General features: G+C 35.8%; 3 protein-coding genes across 11 annotated transcripts; 2 read left to right on the top strand and 1 right to left on the bottom strand.

The window, feature by feature from the left end:
* Nucleotides 1-34: 34 nt before the first annotated feature.
* Nucleotides 35-3,215, bottom strand: LOC129568612 (probable serine hydrolase). Its single transcript, XM_055446722.1, has 2 exons — nucleotides 2,398-3,215; nucleotides 35-1,401 (listed from the first exon to the last, which is right to left on the bottom strand). Exons 1-2 carry the CDS (start codon nucleotides 2,471-2,473, stop codon nucleotides 461-463), a joined length of 1,017 nt encoding a protein of 338 aa, XP_055302697.1. The 5' UTR covers nucleotides 2,474-3,215; the 3' UTR covers nucleotides 35-460.
* Nucleotides 3,216-3,838: 623 nt separating this feature from the next.
* On the top strand, nucleotides 3,839-5,785 carry LOC129568609 (PAT complex subunit CCDC47). Its single transcript, XM_055446715.1, has 3 exons — nucleotides 3,839-4,230; nucleotides 4,322-4,766; nucleotides 4,848-5,785. The coding sequence occupies exons 1-3, from the start codon at nucleotides 3,839-3,841 to the stop codon at nucleotides 5,436-5,438; spliced, it is 1,428 nt and encodes a 475-aa protein (XP_055302690.1). The 3' UTR covers nucleotides 5,439-5,785.
* A 353-nt stretch (nucleotides 5,786-6,138) lies between these two features.
* Nucleotides 6,139-18,436, top strand: LOC129568608 (NACHT domain- and WD repeat-containing protein 1). 9 transcript variants are annotated; one of them, XM_055446709.1, is made up of 16 exons: nucleotides 8,001-8,086; nucleotides 8,239-8,317; nucleotides 8,566-8,869; nucleotides 10,290-10,695; nucleotides 10,795-11,018; nucleotides 11,092-11,463; nucleotides 11,538-12,019; nucleotides 12,093-12,352; nucleotides 12,420-12,654; nucleotides 12,718-13,113; nucleotides 13,201-13,439; nucleotides 13,506-14,210; nucleotides 14,305-14,434; nucleotides 14,502-14,695; nucleotides 14,789-15,261; nucleotides 15,355-18,436. In XM_055446709.1, the coding sequence occupies exons 4-16, from the start codon at nucleotides 10,628-10,630 to the stop codon at nucleotides 15,582-15,584; spliced, it is 4,008 nt and encodes a 1,335-aa protein (XP_055302684.1). In that variant the 5' UTR covers nucleotides 8,001-8,086; nucleotides 8,239-8,317; nucleotides 8,566-8,869; nucleotides 10,290-10,627; the 3' UTR covers nucleotides 15,585-18,436. The 9 variants fall into 9 exon arrangements, with proteins under 9 accessions (XP_055302688.1, XP_055302689.1, XP_055302683.1 ...); XM_055446712.1 differs by lacking the exon at nucleotides 8,566-8,869 and having other exon boundaries at nucleotides 7,986-8,086; XM_055446711.1 differs by having other exon boundaries at nucleotides 8,239-9,179.
* The last annotated feature ends 106 nt before the right edge of the window (nucleotides 18,437-18,542 follow it).

Here is an 18,542-nt window from a genome sequence, read left to right as displayed (position 1 = left end):
GCCAAGATACAGATGTCAAAAATGCAACACTAAATACGTTCATTGTGTATAACAACATACAAATTTATTACGTGCTTTCTTCAATTTGTACTTTTTTCGTATATCTATTTCTCATATCGTTCCTTTTACCACTTATTCAACAGAAGACTATTTTAAGATTCGATGTGCAAAATGTCAGCAATTTACATGACAACTTTTGTGCGAATAATATATGAGTCTCAAATTTCCATTTTCAAGATAAATTTTTATTGATTTCTCAATTTTTTTGGTGTTTATTTAAATAATTGTTCAATTTTGTTCAAATAAATAGTCAATTCTTTCATCTTTTACATGTGTTCGATGTGTATCGTAGCTATTGGCAAGTGTTTTGCCTCTGTAAATTTGTTTTAAAAAGTAAGATACATCTTTCCTTCGAATAAATAAAAACAAAATTAAGTCATATCAGGTTAGTTGATAAGATTTAATCAGAATTAGAATCGTTGACCGCGTCTGGGTTCAGTAAAAATGCACTGATAATTCCAGCAATTCGTTCGGGTGTTGTCAAATGCAAGTGATGTGTGCCAGGCACTTCATGATATTCAACGGTTGCATTTTTTCGTATGGCATCAATAACCATGGGGTAAACCTCTTCTCTTTCATGTTTCATTCCAGGCACCGCCTTGATATTCAGCACATGGCATTTTATAAGCTCTGCATAAGCTAATACTTGCTCTATTGAAAAAAGACCCAAAATGGAAACTTTCAGTCGAAGATCTCTGGAGAAGAAGTAACCGTCTTTCGAACGATTCTTTGGTGCTTCGTTCATTCCCCGGATCATCAAAATCTCAGCGGATTTCCGATCAATCGATCCGTCGTATGCATCCATAGCCACTGAGACCATTTCGTCGTACGAATAACATGGAAGCTTTGATTCAGGCAGCGTTTCATATTCCAGCGCTTTGTCAATACATTTTCCGGTCATGGCAGCGTACTTTTTCAGATTTCTAATCGAAGGTCCATACAAATCTATGCTAATATACTGCGAAACGTCGTCGGGAAATGAAGCCGCATACATGAAACACACAGCACCGCCTAAAGAATGACCCAAGAGTTTTACCTTTTCCCAACCAAAGTGCTTCACAATTCGCCGTACGAGTGGGACAAAATCCCAGAAAATATGGTACTGAACACCGGGAGGGAATGGAGACGATCGACCATGTCCAGGGAAATCTATGGCCAAAACTGGAATTGTCTTTGGTAACAGTGGAATTAGTCGATCAAATGTTCCAGCATTGTCTTGCCATCCGTGAAACGCTAATAAAGGCTGTTTATCGCGATCTCCATACCATTTGCCGGCTACATGGCCCCATGGTACATTAATTGTTATTTCTTCCCATTTCCGCTCTGGTATCTTCACTTCACCTAAAGAACAATTGGAAGAAAAAACTTCGTCATTCAAGCTCGTAATTGGGGACACCTACGTTTTTGGTTTTTGTTTAGTGTTCAATGTTCACATGAAAAAAAGCAGCATGTGTTTGCGTAAACATATATGTTTATATATAACATATATGTAGAAAAAAAAATATGAACCATTCACAATGAATCGACACTTTTCTATGAAGTATAAGATTAATCTACGATTTAGACGCGGAAAAAATGAACTTTGTCGTTATCTTGTTCAATGACGTCAATACATGTTTCACGAATTACTTATTTTACGGCGTTTTGCTTCCAAACAAGTTTGAACAACGGTCAAACTCTATGAGTCAAATGAATTATCTTTACTAAAATTCAATAGCTACGATACAAATGCGTAATCATTTCATGAAAAATGAGCTGAAAATTGTATTTATAACACTTTTTTTTTCGTTGGTCATATTTTATCGGGTAAATTCGATTAGTCGTACTTTCAGATTTAGATATCATAGAGCGGGATATTCACACAGATGTGCATTCGCACATGTGCACTTTGAAGCGACCTTCAAAGTGTATGCGAAAAACTGGATTGCAACCACTAGATAGCTCATATAATCGATTGATGATAGGTAACTAGACTTCTTTTTATTTGCAATGCAAATGCGTTAAGTCCGATCAAAATTGGCGTGATTCATTTAACATTCGAAGGGAAAAGGACTCGAATAAAGTAATTAACACGAATAAATTGAACTTTGCAAATGCAGGTCATTACACATTTCGTCATTATTTGTATATCTGCATTAGTTGACCCTGTTTTTTTTCGAAATAATTATAGAAGTTGTGGCAAACAACAACAATAAAAAAGTGCACGATATTCTGCGCATAGAATGCGTTGCCGACAATAATTGGCTATTTGTGTTCACGATTTCAATCCTGTTATACCATTTTCTTTATGCAAATTGCGTGATTGCTAGCTCAAATTTATTCGATTTTTCAACTTACTTTGATGAATTTCCCCATTTGCTGTTGAACTAGCCTCATCAACGTTGTTGGATGACAACACTTTAGTATCAGGCATGACTTGCTTTTTGTAATTATGGGCTTATACGCCGAAATTTTGGTTGTAATAATTCTAATCAAGTCTGATTTTCGTTTTTAAATTCCCGAATAAATTACTATTCGTATGATGATTTTTTTGTCTTATTTTGTTCACTGTCAAACAACTAACACTTTACTGCATGTGGTGTGATAAGTTCATGGCCCATTCACCCTAATCACTTGTTCATGAATGATGACTGATAAATCTGATATTAACTAGAAATCGATAAAGTATCACCCGAAGCCACGTCTTTGTAACGAAAGCAACTAAAAACTTATTAGATTTAACAACTAACTATACGACAATTTACTTTGCTATCGATACACAAAGAGACAGAAAACAATTCTGTCGTACACACGAATGTCTGCCTCGTGAAATTGACTTTCAACACTGAACTGAACGCTTGTCTGAACCGCAACTTCCTTGATACCTAAATGTAAATTTCACAATCGCTTTTTTTACCTCAATTAACGAATTGTACAAATGTCTTTTGCTGAGGAGGGAAAGAGAAAAGATACTGACAGTGGAAATATTACGCGATGTAGACAAAACAGCTGATAGTTTCGTTCCCCTTCATGCGTTCGGGTTCCCTATTGACAAAACTTCAATTCTTAGAATAGAAAAAATGACATAATTTGACTGATATTTTCAATGACAATATACAATTTGCTACTGATGTATCAATATTTCGAAAAATCTGTCAATTTTTTTTTTAAAACTACGAGAAAAATTCGTTTTCATAAAACGTTTTTGGTTCAACTGCACATGTCTCACAGCGTACACTGTTAGTTGCCGAACATACACTGAAATGTCAGACGTAATGGTGTAGAATGGTTTATCATTGTCTCCACGTATTTGACGTCGGCTGGATGTCATTTCACAATTCATCACGTACAAATCGACATTCGATCCTCAAATTTTTCGTCATTAACATCATTTTTCGGCATTCGTCGGACGAATTACATTTAGAAACTTTACTTAATATGAGTAAAAATCATTGTAACTAATAATTGAAAAAAAATAAAACACAGAAATTGTAAATTATTGCCGAATCGATCAAAAGAAAAAAATTGTGAAAAACTAAAAATGTAAGTGTCTGTAGGATAGTGTAAATATACGGTGGGAAAATTTATTGAGAATTCACCTGATCTAATTAAAGTATCCGAATCGAAGGACACAAAACCGACACGACGAAAATCGATAGACAATTGATTTGTTCGGACGTGGCCGTTGTACATTTGTCAGTGTAAATGGATTACGTGTGTGTTCTACTTTGAATAATTTTTTTTCTCGATTTTTTCCATATTTACAGATCATTGTCCAAATCGTCAAACCACTCCAATCATGAAGCTCATTTCGATTGGATCGTTGTTTGTAATTTTTCTACTGACTGGATCATTAAACTGTGATAAAGAAGACTACGACAACGATTTTGCTGAGTTTGAGGATTTTGATACAGATGATGACTTCGTAAAGGTTGCGGCCGATCGAAATGAAGCAGATAGAAAAGGCAGTGGCGTAGATAAATCAGAAGGAGCTGCACTTGGTGGCAACGGCTTTGCAGGTGAAGACGCCGAAGATGATGGAGTTGTAGAAGATGAAGATAGTGAATTTGATCATTTTGAGGATGAAGAAGAATTCGAGGGATTCAACAAAGACTCTTCAACACCACCAGTTTTCGACCAGAAAACTGGCGAGCCAAAACTCACCGTGGCCAAGGTGCCATTGCACTTTGGGTGAGTATTTCTATTCAATATTTGGTAGCGGGCCATATCATGGAAAATCAATTTCTAATTCAACATTTTATGCTCTCTCATTTTGGTACAGAGCCCACTGGAAATCATATTGGATGGAAATGATTGCAATTGCTGGATTGTTAGCCTACTTTGCAAACTATTTCGTCGGTCGAAATAAAAATTCGAAAATTGCCAGTCTCTGGCTACAGACTCATCGGCAATTGCTCGAAGACAATTTTGCTGTGATCGGCGATGACACGCAAAAAGAACGCGAAGGCCCAGACGGTTTCATTAAAGAAAGCGAAAGTGTGTATACTCTTTGGTGCAGCGGTCGCACATGCTGCGAAGGCATGTTGGTCGAATTGAAATTGATCAGACGCCAGGATTTGGTGGCCATCGTTTCCGATTTGATGAAACCATCACAAGACCAATTGCATATCAAAATTGAACTCTCACCTGAAATTATGGATCCGTTTGTGTTCTGCGTCGCATCGAAACGTACAGCTTCGAAATTCTTTAAGGAAATGTATGATTTGGTGAGTATTTGATTGAGTCATATTCCAAATGCGACTATGTAGCTAATTCTCTGATTTTTGTTGGTCTCTTCCAATCTGCAGAGTAAATTCTGTATTCTAGTCAATAATCCTGAATCTAAGTACAATGTGCCAAGCGGATTCGCGGTGCTCTCGGAAATACCAGAAGCGTCAAGCGCTATTCTCGATTCACGTGTTTCAGCCATGCTGTCCAAATACAGCCACTTAATTGATTATATTTATGTTTCGGATCAGTACAACGGTGCCATTTCGCAAGAGGACACAAGCCAACAACTGAAAATGCCCGATGTGAAGAGTCAACTCTTGCTTGGATTCAATTTGCCCAAGGCAAACGATATGGAATCGGCCAAACCGTTGATGGTTCTCGTATTCTACTTGCTCGAAAAAATTAAGCGATACCGTTTATCAAAGGAAGGCCAACAGAAAGCTGACAAAAACCGTGCACGAGTCGAAGAAGAGTTCATGAAGAGCACTCACGCTGCTAGAGCCGAAGCCGCCGCACAGCGTCGTGAAGAAAAACGTAAATTGGAAAAGGAACGAGTGATGGCCGAAGAGGATCCAGAGAAGCAACGCCGTTGGGAGAAGAAAGAACAGAAGCGCCAACAAAAGCGCAACCAACCAAAAATGAAGCAACTTTCAGTGAAAGCCTTGTAAATGATACTTCGTAAAGTACAATCATAATCGCAAGCAATTTTACTGTAAGAGATTTTGTCTTTAGTATTGTTTTTTCTTTCCGTTTCAACACATTAGAATAAGGTATATACTCTATACACTCACGACAAAATAATAAATCGTCGCAAATACCATTAATAATCCTGCATTTATATTGAGTCGTACGAAACCTTTACATTGACTTCAAATCCTATCTACCAAATTTAATACACAAATTGCATTGATTCAATAATAAGGTCGAGTTGTAACCTTTCAAATTTAGCATAGTTTCTATGTGTAAATCTGAAATTCGATTGAACCAATAAAAAAAAGAAAAAGAAAATCACAAATGACTGACTGACTGGTTGCTTATTATCTGTTTGTTTTGATGAAATTCCGCGGCTGAAGCTCGTTTATGTCGATCGATTGCTAATGCAAAAAAATTGTTTATGCATAGCTTGAATTGGATAAATAATGTCTAAAAATAAGTTGGCCAAAACCAAAACATCCTTTCCGAATCATAACAGACACATATTCTTGAACAAAAATAAATATTCATTAATACGATTTCGATGTGCTGATAGACACCAATGGAAATTCGAACCGTTGATTGGCGCAACCGACAGTCATTAGTCCACCAAAACAGTAACTAACGCGAGCAACATTGTTTATTTACTGTCAAGAGGAGTTTGTTTATACACTTGAAACTTAATGTGTCGCCTCCAAAATTATTCGTCGTCATCATCATCGTCTTCATATCGAAAAATAAACACGAGACGCATCGATGGAGAAGTTATATTTTGATTGAAGTGTGATTTTGTTTCGAAAGATTTCTCTGTACTGTCAAAGTAGAAAAAATAATCGCGGTGACGGCATCCAACTCGTTCGTTTTTTACTTTGAACTGACATTGAAGAACAAAAGATTCAATTGGTGAGTGATAAAGTTTTGAATAAAACTCCAAATCCCAGTCAAAACAGGTAATGTTATAATGTCACACACAGTTAGTGTGGCATTTCATATGCGGCCCTGCACAAGGTGGACCTTGTGTGTGTGTGTGTGTGTGTGTGTTTGGAACATGCGTAGAACGGCAATTTTTCCTCCCTGGAAAATGTGTTCACATCGATTAATCATTTCGACAAACTGGAAACACACTCTTTCGCTATCGGCCACACTGTGCATTTTGTGAAATTATTTCCATCACTTCGAATCGATGTCAACCATTCTCATCTTGCGATAGAACTAGAATCATTTGAAAGCGAAAAAACAACAATCATTGGAAAACTTGATAGAAAAAAAGCCAGTTACAAATTCAAACAAACACAAACTAGTGAAGCAATTGCAATCACTTTCAAATTGGCATTGGAAAAGTCAGTGGAAAAGAACATCGTCGCTTTCACTCGAAAGTTGTTTTTTCTTTCTCTCGAAAAGTAAGTTTTAATTGACCAAAATTAAATTGTGAACAGTGCTTTTTTTTATTTGTATGTTTCGTTTAACGTGAAAAAATAACACTAATTTGGAGAGAAAAAAGTTGAAAATCAAAAAGTTTTTTATGTCGTCTGTTAACCGAATGAAAAAAGGGCAATGTGAATGCGAAGGAGAAGTACAATGACATGCTGATAAAATGGACCAATATTGTCGTCATCAGTGCACTCGTTATTATCAAGGAGACTCGGGTCTATGTGTGTTCAATTGAATTTTTAGACTATCCTCAACATCAATATGCGTCCTATTTGAACAATGACGCATTGTCAACTTTTGTTTTCATGTTGTTCGCGTCTAAGAATATAATTGCTTTTCCTCATTTTTACCGTCGAGTTGGGCATTATAGTTATTTTTCGGATAGCAAACTCATTTTTATTTTTCCACTCTGTCATTGCAATTAGTGTGTGTGTACGACAATGCTGCGATAATGAGCATATGCAATAGCATAGTCAGCATTGATCGTTATAAGTGGCTCAATACGACATATAACCTTTGTCGAACAGTTCACGCTGAGCACAGTTCATCAACGCGATATGTGTAAAAAAAATTTATTCATTCTCGCTTACGATACACAAATGTGTACAAGTTCCATATCAAACGTTCGTTTTTTTTCTCTTCTTCTTCTGTTCATACGGCCAAATGTATTTCGTGAACTTTAAAGCGAACAACAGTGACGACAACAACGACAATTATAACACCATCAAGCCTCAATACATCGTTGACAACGTATCGTATTAGAACACTACTTTGGAGCAGAGCACACAGGCACAACAAAAACACAGAAAGCATTTTTGTTTTTATGCAGCAGCAGCAGCAGCAGCGGTGGCGATAGTAATAGTGTTTTCATTCGTATGTCTATCTATCTTTCGCACACCAGCAGTTTGCGATATACGATATAGCGCAAAGTATAGCTGTTTAAATGGACCTATACATGTGCACACATAATGTGTACAGCCACACATATCACTCATAGCATCAGTGTTTAATGTGGCCTGAATGAAAAAGACACACTCAATTCGTGAACACTGCTCTAATGTGATGTGTGGAAAGAGCAAACGAAACGATTCTCTGATATTTATGTATACAACAGCACTACAGCGTGTTGGCCGCGTATTCTTCTTATTTGAAAATAACTTTTAGTTCAATGATAAAACTCCAACGATACGGGGTCGGTGTAAATTTATATATACATTTTTTTTATCGCTCACGTACTACATCATTCGGCTCTGATTGCCTGCATTTTCGCTTTTTTACCTTAATATTTTTTCACTGCACAGACAATAGTTGAGCATTTTTTATCTTCTCTTGACCTTTCTTTAGTTTCGCTTTCGTTTTCAACTTTCGCGATCGATACAGCACAAAACAGACATCATTTCAAAAGAAAAGAGTGTTTTAAACGGTGTGTGTTAGGGTGCATCAACATTCTGCTACATTATTGATTCCAAAACAAGTGCAAATTAAGTGAAATTAGTACAGCGATTGCAGCCACCGTTACATGCAATTTAGAAAAATAGCCCAAGTTCGATGAAAATGTAAAAATTAAAAAGTGTTTGCATAATCCAAAAATATTCTGCATGAAAATGTGATATGTTTTATCGATTTGTTTTTATCAAATCAACAATATTGTTTACATATTGTTTTGTGCAGCCCAAATTGAAGTTATCGCTTGAATCACTAATTTTCTAAAATGTCATAAGTGAGGTTATAGTCTCACTCATTTATCTGTGTTGGAAAAAGACGAAAAAGTTACATGAGAAACGTTGCTAGCACCCGTCGGCTTGTTAGAATGGTCTTTGTATAGTTCGAGTCACCCTAGTTTGTATACGTGAGCGCATATAAAGTATGTGTGCTATGTAGATGAGCAGCACGCGTGTATATGTATATACATAACAGAAAACGCTTCAGCGAAAAGAGAAAGACAAACAGAAAAAAATGGATAAAATAATATTGAGTGAGTGTTATAGAACGGCGCTAAATTTAGAATATACACAGAGTCTATGTTGAGTTGTAGCCCAAGAGGAAAAAGCGTGAGAACGAATATTTCTCTAAAAATACATCGGAAAATATTGGAGCAATAAAAAACACACAGCGAACCGAGTGGAAAGAGTTCGGAAAAGCAATTTATTTTTCTTAGTGAAAATACCGAGATTTTTTTTGTCGTCATCTTTCTCTCAATCAAAGAGAACGCATATCAAAATTGGTTTGATAAACATTCATTTTGAACGATAAAGACAGCGAGGGTTCAGTTTCTGCAAAAATTGGTTAGATTTTTGAATAAAACGTATTGTTGTTACGTGGTTGAGAACGAAAATTATTCAAAATTCCCATATTTCAACGTAAATGCAGAGAAAAAAACAGTGAGCGAGAGAAAAAAAAATGGGAGAATATGTGAATGACGAGCAAAACAAAAGCGAATGAAAATTATGCACACCAACGTAGAGTAGAAAAATGCGAAAAAGAATTTCAAATAAAAGTGAATTATACAACGCCATTAATATGCTAAATATCATGTGCGTTAAATATGGCAATTTGTTGTTTTTTTTGTCTTTGCGACACCTTCATTCGTAAAATTGGAACGTTAACAGCGACAATGCGATGGTACAATTTAAGTTGCAAGTTGAAATTTGCGTTTACGTATGAAATGCATTTTAAAGTCATTCGACCGAAGTAAATTCACTTCGATACATAGGGTTCAAATGAAATCGAATTGCATTTCGATTTTGGAAAGTCGAATGTATTCATAATAACGAGAGCCCAATTCATTGAATTCAAATTCATGACTCAAACAGTAACATGCATAGATTGTTTTTCTCGCTGCCAAGTATGTAATTAGAGCGACGTCACGACATGTTTATGCGCGCGAAAAATTGCTTAACACGGTCGTTTAAACACCTTTTAATACCATTAATTTATTGTATTTGTTCTTGTCTCGCTCATGGAATGAAACGCATTTAACACGTTTTTTTTGTCGATCCGCGTTTGACTTGTACAATATCAGCAGAATCGAAATAATACACACGTTTTTACGCAACGCAATGAAAGTTTGATATTTTATTCGCAAGAACATATGCGTAATTCCATCGATACAATCGTGTGAAAATGTTGCTTGTATTGGCTCTTTCTCACGATTGACAGCTTAAAAACAAACACACTGTTTTTAGTTACACGTCGAAATGAAATGCCTGCGAACGAAAAATAAAATACACGATGGCATTCTCCCTCTCTCTATGTCAGTCGTCGTTTGACCTTTAAATTGTGGCCAAGTGTTTAAGAGTTATTTCGCTTTTTTTTTCTTAGCAGGAAATGGAAATATCGATCGAATTACATTGGTTTCAGTATTAATTAAACCATGTTGACTTGTGTATTTTCAGGGAGATTCCATACATACTTTTGCATAAGAGAGACATTTTAATGAGGCGCAAACAGTGAAAGAGACACATAGCAAACTGCCGACATTGACGTTCACTTGCAAATAACATATGCCTCTGACCACACTCCTGACCAACAAATGTATGAGCGGAACAAAATTCGATCGACAGCCGGTCGGTGAAATACTTGGAAGTGCATCATAGTGGAAAATCGTACATTCTCACCGGGAAAGTTTGTGGCTACGATCAAACTGCAAAGAAAGTCTTACACAAACCGATTGTAGTTTTTTTTTTGAAGTGATTCCACAGCTTCCGACGCATTTGATATTCAATAAAATAAAATGGGCAACTACTGCAGTTCCGGTCAAAACAAAAAGGATAAAGACAACCTTTCTCAAAAGTCCGAAGAGTGAGTGTGTCAACTTTGACCTTTATTTATTGATTCAAAATATTTCGAAAGAATTTTTTCCTTGCAAATATTAAATGAAAATTCTAATTTGATTCACAGTTCACCTACTTACCAATTGACAAGTAAAAGCAAAACCAAGAACAAAGACAAAAATAAAGAAAAACACTACTTGAAAGAAGCGCCGTTGGTCGATCCGGAGCCGACATCAGATATATCAAACTTTAACGCACCATCAAATGCTCAAAGTGCAAACAATGGAAATGTCACCAGTGACGTTACCAAACCAACAGTAAAAGCTCTTCAAAGCACTCTATCAACGCATGGTAATTGAAATAGTGCGGTCAGTTGTTGTGTGTATTTAGGTGACATTATCGAGTGTTTTATTTTTATTTATAGACTCAACCTCCGGTTCCCCATTAGCAACCGATGCACCATGTGAACTCCCCGCTGAGTCGAAAATCCAAAATCTGCCAGGCAATTTAACATCTATTTACGGTAAACCATCATTGAGCAGCCGTCGAACGGAGAATGATTGCAAAATTGTTCTCTACATTTTGGCTGCAAATGAGCACAAAGGCGAGAAAAGCGTGTTGAAAGGTCTGTACGCCGAACTTCAACGGTATTGTGCTTCGCGTGGATTCGATTTGCAATTGTGTGACTTGCACGAAGAATCGGAAAACTTTTTGGATCCAGAATGTTGGGTGAATGAACCGATCGAAGCCAGAGGTGGTCATCAGTTGGCTGCAGAATGTTTATCGGAAATATCAAGTAAATTATTACGCAGATAATGTTATTTTGGCGTAGAAGATAAATTAATTAATTTATGTATTTTCCCGTTGAAGGACACTCGAATACGGCATACATTGTTCCAGTACTTTTCTTGGGAACGTCATTAGGCAGTCCATTGTTGCCGTTAACCATCGAAAGTCAGGATTTTGCCGGAGCAATAAGTACTACTGCAGAAGGATCAGACGAGCGCCAACTACTCGAAGCATGGTACATTCTCGATGAAAAAGCCGAACCAATGTGCTATCGTCTGAAAACTCAAAACGTCACTGCCAACGCTGATGCGGTCAATGAATTGCAAAATCTGTATAAAACAATCACCGACATTTTCTCCAAAGAGCTGCGCGACTCGTACTTGACCACCGTCATCGAACAGGAAATCAATAATATGGTGTTCATTAATCAAGAGCTGTCGAAACGATGCATTTGGGTTCATACAGGAGCATTGCCAAATAAGAATCTCGACGAAACATCGAACGAATCATCAATTGCTGTTGAAATGAATCGTCGACTTAACAATATTCAATTAGAATTAAAGGTATGTTGATTTGAAACCGAAAAAAATGAAAATAATTAAATGAATTTTTGTTTGCTTTGGATTCCACTTTCAGAATCAATTAAATGAGAAGAATTTAATCCGAATACCACCAACAGTGCAGGTGTCCAATGATCAATTGGCTGCTTCATTGAAGTCATTAATTGTTGCCAATATCGATAATATAATCAGCGACCACTTCGCCAAATTTCAAATTCCATTTTGTACATACGGCGTCGATCGAAATCTTCTGGCTGAAATTGAAGCCGTCAAACAACATTCGCAATATCTTAGCCAAAACTGCGCCAATTTCGAAATTATGGATAAAATTAAGCAGTGAGTATAGAAAATATTCGAAAGACCTGTTTGAATTGGAAATTAAATCAATTTTTCATCTGTACAGATACATCACAGCACCTTCTTCGGAACCACTTATCATATTCGGACCGGTTGGCTGTGGCAAAAGTGTACTTTCGGCGAAAGTTGAGCACTTTATCCATACATGGTTGCCAGAATGCTGTTTCATTCTTCGTTATACTCGGTTGACAGCAATATCGTCGAGTGTTAAGTCACTTGTCGGATCTGTCACCGAACAGATTTACTACTATACCAATGTTCAACCGTATAATGGACCACATGTGAGTTTTAACAGCATTTTGCTCGTTATTTTGTCGATCTTAAACTTTCATTTCAATTCGCAGACTCTTGAAAGCTATGCTGTAACACTGAAAGAGTGCATTGATGCAAGCAATTTTCACGTGGTTATCTTGATTGACTCGTTGGATGAAGCATTCGAATTAGATGATTTGAGCTGGTTGCCAACCAAACTAAATGACAAAGTGAAAGTAATCATTACGACAGCAACGACCAGCGCCAAAGTGGATAGCGTCGACAAATGCGAGAGTAGCGATGTTATTTTGTGGCACCTCAAAGATCGCATTTCAAAAGCCAACTTCGTACATTTGAACCAATTCTCAGACCATAAATGGAGTGAAGTGCTCAGCTATGGCGGTGGAGATTTCTTCTCTGTGAATCCACAGATACAGTTGCCGGAATCATGGAAGCAATGCGACGAGAGAATCCCACTCCAAGCCAAAGTAAGTTCAAACTCATGAACTAACAAATTGCTTTTAAATATAATTTTCAATCCACTAACTAAACCATTTCAATGTTCCATTTTGCAGCTATTCTGGTGGTTTGCTTGGTTGGGTGAATTCAATTTGAATGACACTTCATTGATAGCCACCTCAAATAAAATGTTTCAAACGTTGGAAACTAAGTTCGGCGAAGCAATAATAAAATATTTGGTGTCACTGTTGATTGCATCCCGTGAAGGTTTGCACGAAACCGAGATCATTGAACTTTTGAAGCAGTCGAAACTCGTTGATGCCACCAATGTGGATAAATTATGGACTAGTATCAGGTAAATTGCTGATATATTTTCTTTTTTTTTAAATGGGTATTAACTATAGACATTTATCTGTATCAGCTGGATTATGAGCCGTGGTCCGATTCTACTACAAATCAATCGTGTTCGCTTCATGGATAACAAATTGAAGAATGTCGCATGCACACGCTACCGCAATGACATTCAAAATGCCCACAATATACTGCATCAGTTCTACAAGTCGCAGCCGAATGAATATGTGGATGCAAAAGAAAAATATCAATGGTTTAATCAGCGGAAATTCAATGAATTGCCTTATCATGCATATATCGTTGATGTCCCATCGTATCCACAATCGCTCTATCTCACCGATCTAAACTGGATTCAGACCAAAATAAAAGCCACCAAATGTGTTCAATGCATTCTAAACGACATTTACTTGATCGAACTTTCATCTCGTACAAAACTCAAGCATTTAGATATTCTGCAACGTTTTCTAGAGACATTTATTCAACCTGTTAACTACGATGCTGACCAATTTTATCCATTATTCAAGCACTATTTATTGACTTGCGCAAAAAGCGACAGCGCCATCGAAGCCGATCCCATCTGCAAGAAGTGGATTCACGACTTTGACTCCATCTTTGACTCAATCTCATTTTTGGATATTCTAAATAACGCAGCCAAGGCAACATCCGATGACCCGACCAATGGATACGATTTGATATGCAATTTAGGCGGAAACGGATACTTCGTTGCATCGTTGAATACACAACGCGAAGAAATTCGCGTGTGGAATGTGCCAAGGTTGGTGGAAATTTCGGTTGATATAACATTGTCATTCTCTCCCGAACAACAAACAGAATTAATTTATTGAAATTGTTTATTCGATCGAACACAGGTCGGAGCAAGTACGAATTTTAAAGGGAATCCCCCAGCCAACTGTACTGTGTCCAGTCGACAATTATGGAGCCGCCGTTTTGTGTCAACGTGAAATCAAAATTATTGATTTAAACAAGGGCGAACTTCGGGTATTTGGCTCTATTTTATTGGCATCATTCCATTTTTAATTCAAATTCATTATGAATTTCCTTCCAGGTCACTCTCAAGGGGGTCATGAACCAGAAAATGCCGTACTTTGCATATTGTAACGATGCACAACATTTGGTGTGTTTGTCACGTAACCGAATGTATGTGAATTTGATGAATTTAGAATCGGGCGACTGTATCACGACATTCAAAGCAGGCGAAGATCGATTTTTGAATTCGTTACTCGTTTCGGGCGATGGAAGGTTCGTGTAGAAGATTGACTATTTACATACATATTTAACCCCTTTAATAATATGAACACATGTATTATATTGTAATCTCAATTTGCTTTCCAGAATTCTCGTTTGTGGCGATGAAACGCAGAAGCCATTCCCCTTACTGGTTTGGCATTTGTCGCAGCGAAAATTGTTGTACGATCTTCGAATTCCACACCATGATTTCATTACATCACTCAGCGCAATAACTCACGAAGGCTCATATGTTTGCGTTGTTACAAAAGAATTAAATGAACCATCCCCGAATTTCATTGTTGTTTATGATCTACAAAGTGGAACGTTGTTCAAAAAGTGGAAACCGTCTTGCAATACTGAGTCACTATCAATTTCACAAACGAATGCCTGTGTCATCGCTGGCCTAGAGGATGCACGCATTTTGATCTGGGATTTGGTCACAGGCAATTGCAAATTCGTACTTGTTGGGCATACCGCTCCAGTTACTCTTTTGAAGCTAGATCCGACGGGCACAATTTTATTGTCAGCCGATAAAAATGGACGTGATCGATCAGTTCGATTATGGGAATTGAGTACAGGTAAGAGTCGAATTTGTTCATCTTTCAATAATTATTTGAAGCGATTGACATTGAATACTAATGTTTGATTCTAAATCTCCTTTTTTTAAATAGGTAAATCAATCGCCGTTCACACGCCTCCGAAGAAGATAACCACATGTGAAATTTTGCCATTGGGCAAATACATCGTATTAGCATTAGAAAATCAACCAAATCTAGTCACATTGGAACTTAAGAATTGCAAAATCAAACAAATCTCAAATAACGCTGCTGATGATGATGATGATGACGAGAATGCAATTTATGGCGACGCCGAATTCAACGGCAAAACATTTCAACTGTGAAAAAATCATGTGAAATAATCGATTCAATTCTAATTTTTTTAAATCGTTAAAATTTATTATTGAAACCGACTACCAAGACAGAAATACCATCAAAACATTGATTTCATTAAAAAAAGAGAAATACTTGCAAAATAATAATTTTAGAACGACCATTTGATTGATGGTGGTCGAAGATTTTAAAGATTAGATTACATAGTAATGATAACGTTCGAAATGTTATTATTGGATCGACTTAGCTTAATCGTACCGTTTGAATTGATTTAAAACGTGATGCGTAGCTAAGCTTTAAATAGAGCAAAAGACAGCCGTCACATTTCAGGTATATAAAATTACCAAGCGTTTGATGATTATTTGTTTCTTTCCGTTATTCTCGAATCAATTTATACATATTTACCGTTTAAAACATCCATTCATATATGATCAATGTGCATTTTGTTAAATTGTTTCTTTTTGTATTCTTCCGAATCAATTGAGTCCAAAGCTAGCAACACAAAGTATAAGTAGATTCGTGATGAAGAAATAAGAGCAAGAGTGTTCTAAAAAAATCATATTCAATATAATATATATAAAAGCTACGTTGATGTATAAAGGAAAACCAAAATTTACTCGCAGAAATCGTAAATAAAATGTATGCCAATGCTCGAACTACTATTTTACAGCACAGTCTGTGACAGAAATCAGGACACTTGAAATCAGGGGGAAGAGAATTATTCTTGCCCGAAAAAGAAAAAAAAACAATGATATATGAAAATACTTAGAGAAAAATGTATCTTATTCATTGATAAAATGGCAACAAGCTCTGTAGTTAAGCCCGATGATGATGAATTAATATGAGGTTTGTTGCAGCATCAAACACTGGATCGAACAGTGTTGACAATTTCAAGCAAATCTTATAAAAGTAACACAAGAAGTCAAACATTTTTGTTGAAGATATTTATGTTGTTAGGGAAAAAAAATACCAAAATTCGATTAAATCGTGATTTAAGAAATGGTCAAAAATACTTTGAATTTTAACCCTGGATATTATTATGGCATTGATTTTTCTTCGTCTCGATCATTATTTGCGTTTACGTTGAACACACCAGAAGAATGGATAGATTTTAAAAAAATCGATGAAATCGAAATTGTTCATTCAAACAATTTCCAAAGAGAGGAAAAAAAGTCGTTGGCAAGATTGTTTCGCGTTATCATACTGTTTTCAGTTTTTCTACAATTTTATTTGTATTGAAAAGCAATCGGCAAATTAGAATAGCAAAAAAATCAATACATTCAAAAATCAATATGTTAACAAAAGAAAAGTAGCAGGTAGAAAGGAGAAAAAAGTAGCTGATATGGTGGATAACAACTGATGGACAATGACCAAATGACTACATAAAATATTGTTGTAATTCAAATGTAATTTTACTTCACAATTTGTTTAATTATTATGTGTATTGCGTTTGAAGAGTCCGCGTACAAACAGTCATTGGTACACACACCATATTCACAAAATGAAATGAGCTCAAAGTGCCCGCAGGGACACCATAGACTATGTGTTTGCGCATTGAAATATTTGTTAATATTGTTCAAAGTTAATTCAAGAAAGCAAAAAATATATTTCCGGCTGAAGCAACTCCTCAAACAAGAAGAAAAACGAGCGAAAATAACCAAATCAAAGACATGAAAATGCAGATCAAAAACGAATTTCTTTCACAAAAATCAACATGTAGCACACAAACACAACCTTCTCTCACACCGAATATACAACATTTTGAATCTCCTCAAAAACCAATATTGCGCTTGAAATATTTCTTCTTCCTGGTTGTCAATTCGACAAGGAAAAGACTTATTGCAGATAATAGAATAAAACTATTTAAGGATACAAAAAAATGAATTATGACAAACACAGTTACAATAATGAAATCTATTTGCACAATTTTTCGATTCATATACATAAACTTAAAGAGGAAGAAAAGAATTATTGTACAAGCATCTATTTACAATCGATGAATATGAATGAAATAGCCAGGCATTTTTTGGAGACCAAAAGAAAGAAAAACGTTACCAACAAACATTACCGCCTGTGTAATGGCCAACCATTCGGGAAAAAAACAGCTAGTGAAGTGCAAACGTGAACAAACAATGACGTAACAGAGGGAAATCTATTTATTTATTTATTATGTATAAAAACACAAAATGTAATATTTATCAAACTCATCTGGTATGAGGATGAAAGGCTGGTCCTTTTCATTTCGTTCGAAAATTTAGTTTAAAAAAAATTATGCAAATCTCAAGAATCTAAAATCCATGAATTGTCTACTCCTTCACATTGAACATTGAACATCCATTTTTAACATTTTAACAATATCGAAAATTTACAAACAATATTACACATGCGTGGAATCATGAGGGAAAAATATATACAATTTATAGGAATTTCAATTGGATAAATAATACAATTGTTTTAAGGTGCATTCTGTTATAAATGACGTAAATACAATTTCAAACCACACTACAATTACAAACACATCGATTTTGTTGCACTTTTAGTTCTCGAAATAAATGATTAAAAGCAATCGCAGTCATTTGTTGGCCCAGGAAAAAAAATATATCCGAAAATCTCGTTGAATTTGATGATTGCAATACGAATTTAATGGAAAAATTATATTGTTAACTCAATTCGTAAAGGTATGGTGAAATGAAATTCGCGTCATTTATGAGAATTGCTCGATATGTTCTAATTTGTTATAAATAAGCATTTTTTGCGATTGGTTTTTGTTTATTTTTGTTAAATTTAGATCAAAAAACTAAATGTATAAATTTGTGAATCTTAACTGTGTGTAAAATAATCTAATAAACAAAAACAACAGAAATTCGATGGTTTTCATACTTTTCTTCATTTGAAAATAAAAAAGATCTATTCCAAAAGGAATGTTTTTCGAGATTTTCCAATAATTTTGAAGGAATTTGAAAAACAAT

Source organism: Sitodiplosis mosellana, unplaced genomic scaffold (assembly GCF_009176505.1).
Source record: "Sitodiplosis mosellana isolate CC-2019 unplaced genomic scaffold, AAFC_SMos_1.0 Smas_scaffold_21, whole genome shotgun sequence".
Classification (NCBI taxonomy): Eukaryota; Metazoa; Arthropoda; class Insecta; order Diptera; family Cecidomyiidae; genus Sitodiplosis; species Sitodiplosis mosellana.
The sequence above is the reverse complement of the archived record's forward strand: the minus strand, read 5'-3'. Positions and strand labels throughout refer to the sequence as shown.

Excerpts from the sequence above, each read along its gene's own strand:
- LOC129568612 (XM_055446722.1), bottom strand. The coding sequence starts at position 2,473 with ATGCCTGATACTAAAGTGTTGTCATCCAACAACGTTGATGAGGCTAGT. Across the intron at positions 1,402-2,397 it reads AAATGGGGAAATTCATCAAA|GTGAAGTGAAGATACCAGAG; the intron begins GTAAGTTGAAAA and ends ATTGTTCTTTAG.
- LOC129568608 (XM_055446713.1), top strand. The coding sequence starts at position 10,628 with ATGGGCAACTACTGCAGTTCCGGTCAAAACAAAAAGGATAAAGACAAC. Across the intron at positions 13,114-13,200 it reads GAATCCCACTCCAAGCCAAA|CTATTCTGGTGGTTTGCTTG; the intron begins GTAAGTTCAAAC and ends TCCATTTTGCAG. Across the intron at positions 14,696-14,788 it reads CTCGTTTCGGGCGATGGAAG|AATTCTCGTTTGTGGCGATG; the intron begins GTTCGTGTAGAA and ends TTTGCTTTCCAG.
- LOC129568609 (XM_055446715.1), top strand. The coding sequence starts at position 3,839 with ATGAAGCTCATTTCGATTGGATCGTTGTTTGTAATTTTTCTACTGACT. Across the intron at positions 4,231-4,321 it reads AAGGTGCCATTGCACTTTGG|AGCCCACTGGAAATCATATT; the intron begins GTGAGTATTTCT and ends ATTTTGGTACAG. Across the intron at positions 4,767-4,847 it reads TTAAGGAAATGTATGATTTG|AGTAAATTCTGTATTCTAGT; the intron begins GTGAGTATTTGA and ends TCCAATCTGCAG.